Raw genomic sequence first — 6,237 nt, 5'->3', positions numbered from 1 at the left:
TTTCATGAGGTACTTTCAAATTTTTTATTTTTAGCACATCTTCAATGGGGCTTTGTCAGTAGTACTTATTTTGCCTGTGTTCAGAACTATTGCTGGAGAGTGTTTGAGTTCATTTCTTTCACGTACCCCAGGAGTATCCTGTTTCAGGATCACTTTTTAGGTTAACTTCTTAGTTCAGTTTTTTCCACACTGAGAAGATAGTATAAATTCAAATCCCAAGTCCACCTATGGACAGGGTCTTGATTACAGATTCTTGGAGAGTACAAATTTACCCCCACTGAGTCCAGACTGAGACAGAAAACCTTCCTTGTCATCTTCCTATGCCAATAGACAGATTTTTTTCCTAATTTTCTTTCACCGAGGATGCAGCTTTTAAGAATCTTGGTTTTAGGCAAGTCCTCCTCTTCAGTTCCCCGTGTTACAGGGGTCTAAGGCTTCAGCTTCTTTCTGGCATTGAAACTCAAGTGCTTCCGTGACCAACGAACCTATAGGATAGTATCAGTGACAGTGACACGTGACAATGTGGAGCTTATTCCTTTGGTTTTCAGTCCTGTTTACTTTTAGACCCTGGGTATTGTATTGCCCTTACTTTCTTGGGAGCTCAGCTGTATGTTTTAAAGGATGTTTATCAAATTTTCCTCAGCATTTCTAGGGAGGTTCCCACTCCCCCTTTATCTAGCCCACTATATTCTCATTCAGGGTTGAGATTTGATACAGCTCTAACACTTCTCAAATCTGTGATTTTAGTTCCTATTTTTGAAGAATCTAAGTAAGATTATAAATCTAGTCACGAGGAATATTGATGACTTAAGGAAGCAGACGGGTCGGGGTAGCCCTGTAATCCTTTCAGGATTGTAGGTCCTTCTTCAGACACCTCTCTCTCAAATGATAAGGGTTTCTTAGTTTTGACCTTTTTATCAGACAGGTGTTAGTATGTAGTGCTCTTTTTCACATAGAATTTCCTCCCTCCTGATGGGATTTGTTTCTGCCTAGAACCTAACCCTTCTAGGATTTAAAAAAGGAAACCATTTCCCTGGAGCCAGAAGAAAATGAGAGTACAGCTGAAATCTGATGCTTGGTTACTTGACAGTTTTAAGTCATAATAAGCTACTGTTTCTCCCTCAAACTCTTTCCTTTGAAAAGGGCCAAAATTATGGGTTGCCATTTACTTGATATGAGTCCATTCATAATGAATTTAAAGCATTCAAAATATTATGAAACTGAGAAATTAAATCAACTTTAATTAAAATAGCTGGTTTGGAGGATTGTTTCAAATTATGTACAGCCTTAATCACCTGAGCCACCAATAGAACCAACTATATCCTATTATCAATTTGATGTATTTTGTTTCTTTGCAAGTTTTCTTTACAGATCTGAGAGATAAATACATGTTTTCACCTAGTTTTTGTTTTAATGTTATTGTAAACTCTTTATAAACTTGTGCTATACACATATTTTATTTAAATAGCTAAATTTACTTAACAATTTTCCCATGTAGTATATTCAGTTTAATTAAAATTTCTTATTTTCTCTTTCCCACTTCTTGTTCCCTTCCTTTTCTTGCTTCTTCTGTTATAAAGCTGTAATGAATACCCTAATGCATTAAAAAAATTTTTTTTTCTTAAATGTATTTAGGATAAGTTTCCAGAAACAGAATTACTGGATCAAAGTGTTATCATATTTTTAAGACTTTTGACACAGAGTGCCAAATTACTTGCCAAAAGCATGGTACAAAGTTATATCCTCCCAACAATCTAACAGCATCTTAAGCAGACTTCTTTCATTATCAATAGGCCATTGAACGGGGTATGGGGCTGATGCTTTCTTTATGGTTCCTTTACAGGACATGGTGCCTGTCATAGTTGATTACTGCCTCCTGCTGCAACGAAAGTAAGTATGCGTTGCCTGTCAGATTCAATTATTTTGAACCCAGGTAGCCTCTTGTTTATGTAATTCAAGGCTATGAATTCTGTGAATTTGACTGGACATGTTTTTTAAGAAATTATATAAATTTGATTTTTTAACAGTTTTCAGTCCATTCAGCTAATAAAATTAACTTTTCTAAAACAGATGTTAGCTATGAGTGTATCATCTGTGTATTTGTGTGGCAGTATAATGGAGATGAAGAACATAACCAACAAAAGAGCAATACTGCTTAGAGGTCCTGGAAGTAAAATATGTATGAGTCATGCAATATATATGTACTCTTTTCTTTTTTTTTTTTTTTTTTTTGCATATATACACTTTTTTTTGAACCATCACTAAAGCACAGTATTTCATACCACCCAAAAACCTAGATTCATTGTGCTTATGCAGTATTGGGTTTTTAAAGCCTTTTTGTTTAAAGGAAGTCAGTATAAATAAACTCTTAAATAGGCTTTTTTCATTTAAATAGTTAACTGTATAAAGTAACTAACTTGTGCTAATTCTGTTTTTTCACACTAATAGCAAGCTATTGTTCTAAGCCCTTTACGTTAATTGATCTAATTTTATAGCAGCTTATCTAATTTTTATAACAACAAGGTAGGTATTATTATTTTCACTACATAATTACATAACACTATAGCTAACACATTGGAATAAATTTGAACCCCAAGTAAACAGAACTTACTATAGTAAGTGCTATGACTTAAGTTCTATGACTTAATCAAAGGTCTGACATAGCAAATAACTGCCCTCTTTCACTGATACCTTCCAACCTTCTATGAATCAGGCTAATGGAATATATTTAATATATAAATTCATTAGTCATTCATTTTATATAGGAGGTTCCAGAGGCAGAAAGTGATTAAGTACCTTGCCCAAACTCACTCCCATAGCTTTTGGGGGACAAACGTAGGATACAAATACAGGAATCTAGTTCCTGTTTTCTTGGCTTTAACCACAAGTTTATACCACTTTCTAAGTGGCAGACAGGAAATATGAGAATTTAATGTAGATACTCCTAAAACTGACTTGACTCATAAATTTATATATATCCCAATAGCCTGATTCATACTTTGAAGGTGTCAGTGAATGTTATCAAGAGGGCAGTTATCTGCTATGTCAGACCATTGATTAAGTAATAGAACTTAAGTAATAGAACTTACTATAGTAAGTTCTGCTTACTTGGGGCTCAGATTTATTCCAGTGTTTTAGCTATAGTGTTATATAATTATCTAGTGAAAAATATTGTGTTTATAAGTGGGGATGTTGTTGAGAACATTATGTTACACATTGTCTTCTTTATGAGGGCCTAAGGGAGAAATTTCTTTCAGGTGTTAGGGCCAGAAATACCTTTGCATCTTCTGAACAGCTAGTTTACTTTTAGCTGATGGATAGTGAATTTTGTAGTTAATTATCATTTCCTAGAAAGCAAAGTGCTGTGATATATGTACTAGCCTCAATTTAGCTTAGGGAACTGACCATTTTTAACCTTATTACCTATGGCAATTCTAAAAAAAACTATAAAAACTCCACTAGTTAAGAGTGATTACACGACAGTATTTAATTAAACATAGAATTTTTACATATAATAAATCTTTAATCATTACGTTTGGAGTGGAAGAGAACTGAAAGATGGCCTAGAAACAAAGAATCAAAGTTGATCTAATGACTTATTTGACCCTTTTCCTTCCAAGCTCAGGCCCATATATAGAATCTTAACATTCTGATGAAAACAAAAGCCAGTATGGTGAAAAGCAAGCAAACACAAGAGCACAAATCTTTAACAAAAGAGGGAACATTTGACCCAATGCCTAGTTTCACAGCCCCAACCTTTCTTACTGTTTCTTTTTTTAACTCAGCTTCCTATTTACTCTACTTTTCACACTCACTTCCTTGTTATTTTATCTTGTATTTTTAAAAAAGCCTTAATAGTTTAAGGGCCAGTTTTACATATTTTATTTCATTTAATCCTCATAAATGCAATATAAAAAGAGGTAATGTTATCCTCATTTTCAGATGAGGAAATGGAGGTGTAGAAGTGTTCCTAATACTAGTAAGTACTGGAATCAACTCAAATCTTTGAGATAATTATAAACGAGATAAAATGAAGTACCTGAAAGACTAAATTTTATTTACAGTAAAAAGGCCTATCTTTATAAAATGGACTGTTTCCACCTAAAATGGTATGTGGCACAAAGTAGCTTTTCAATACTTAATGGCTGAATTAATGAAATAATCCTGTCTTTGGTTTGCAGGGTAATTTGTGGTTATTATCTTCAATATTCTCACAGCGGCATAAAGTTGAAATGGCCTTAACAGTTGTAAGATAAAGTATTATATAGGGAAAAAGAAAAAAGTAGATTTTTTCTTTTCAAAATATTTTGTTACTCCTAAAAAATGTTCTGGAGATAAGCTTTCGTCTTTATATAGTTCGGAAAGGAAATATTCTCTAACTTTATTTCACCTGTTGACTGGCTGAGGATGCAATAATTTCTGCATTAAATCAAAGCATATAACATAGAAGATGAAGTCTGGTCTAGATTTTCACCAAATTACATTCTATTATTTCTTTGTTTTTATAACTTCTTTCCTTTAATGTTTCCTGACTCCTTAGCATGTTTTCTTCTGGATTATGTCAGAAACAAATATAATATATGTTGTTAGAGGTTTCAGAGAGGTCTAACAGCTGTCATAGTATATTCCTGAACTCTAAGGGGAAGAGGAATGTCAAGGGGTCCTTTTTCCAGCTCTTCCTGATCTTTTTTGTAGCTCTTTCATCTCTTTCTCTCCTGCTCATATACACACACTCCTAGATCAGAGGCATGGACATTTTCCCTGGCCCATAGTATAAATAGTATTGCTTCCTTCTCTCAATTTTGTTTCCTGAGGCTGACGATTAGATTGCACTAGGTCCTGCTTCTGGTTGGGAGAGTTCCAGCATGTTGTTCTTTTTCTCTCTTTCTTTCACTGCTGGTCTCTTCCCCTACTTCTTCTACTCTTTGGGTCCCACTACAAGCAGAAGAGATAGAGAAGCATTCCCAGTAAGAAAGGTTGGGGCTGTGAAACTAGGCATTGGGTCAAATGTTCCCTCTTTTGTTAAAGATTTGTGCTCTTGTGTTTGCTTGCTTTTCACCATACTGGCATTTCTTTTCATGAGAATGCTAAGATTCTATATATGGGCCTGAGCTTGGAAGGAAAAGGGTCAAATAAGCCATTAGATCGACTTCGATTCTTTGTTTCTAGGCCATCTTTCAGTTCTCTTCCACTCCAAACATAATGATTAAAGATTTATTGTATGTAAAAATTCTATGTTTAATTAAATGCTGTCGTGTAATCACTCTTAACTAGTGGAGTTTTTATAGTTTTTTTTAGAATTGCCATAGGTAATAAGGTTAAAAATGGTCAGTTCCCTAAGCTAAATTGAAGCAGAGGATTGTCAGATGTATATAGCTTCATTCCAGGATGATATCTTTCTGCTTAAACTGGACACTCTCTCTATACTGTCTTCTTTGACATTTGGTCCCATTTATATCAAGGGTCTTCTCTTCTACATTCTCAAATTTGAAAAGTATCTGTGACATTAACATTGCCTTAAGGGATGCTCGGATTTTGCATAACACAAATACGATCTTACAAAATGTAATCTAGTACTCAGCCAATTTTAGGAAACTTCTGCTTCTAGGGTCATTATTCAAACACTCAATCCTGGCCCACAGAAGCCTTTTATATTAATATGTTCTGATTGAGTACATTGTTTTTATAGTCAATCCTTTCATTTTTGTGTATTATATTATTTCTTATGTAGGTCAAATTATAAACATAATACATATTCTGAAATTAATTTTAACTTAATACCACAACCATCATTACCCTATAATCACTGTTATCTCATAGTATCAAAATTCATAGAATTTGATACCCAGCAGAAATATTAATTGAATGTGTGTGTATATATACATTCCTATTCATACTTAATAACCCTTTTACCATGTAAAATCCTTTTTACTATGGCAGGAACTACATTTGTTTTTCTCTGTAGGGCATACTGATCAATGTGCTGTGAACATATTTTTTGGTTAAAATTTGGCTTTAGAGTCCTTTGTGAATTACTTAATATCAAAAGTGACAGGAATTCTGTTTTTGAAGACTTGTACTTTTTTTTTTTAATTTCAATGTATTATGGGGGTACAAATGTTTTTGGTTACAAGGATTGCTTTTGTCATGCTTGAGTCAGGGTTATAAGTGTGCCCGTCACCCAGGTGGTGTTCATTGTACCTGTTAGGTAGGTTTTTGCCTATCCTCTCTTCTCCC

General features: G+C 34.0%; 1 protein-coding gene across 1 annotated transcript in view; it reads left to right on the top strand.

The window, feature by feature from the left end:
• Positions 1–6,237, top strand: part of VPS8 (vacuolar protein sorting 8 homolog (S. cerevisiae)) — a 213,907-nt gene that overhangs the window by 64,955 nt on the left and 142,715 nt on the right. Inside the window, 1 exon segment of the mRNA XM_012640004.1 lies at positions 1,844–1,890. Coding sequence (XP_012495458.1) covers positions 1,844–1,890 — 47 coding nt within the window.

Source organism: Propithecus coquereli, unplaced genomic scaffold, assembly GCF_000956105.1.
Source record: "Propithecus coquereli isolate 6110/MARCELLA unplaced genomic scaffold, Pcoq_1.0 Scaffold10, whole genome shotgun sequence".
In the NCBI taxonomy this organism is placed as follows: Eukaryota; Metazoa; Chordata; class Mammalia; order Primates; family Indriidae; genus Propithecus; species Propithecus coquereli.
Note: the sequence above shows the minus strand (reverse complement) of the source record. Positions and strands in the feature narration are given on the sequence as shown.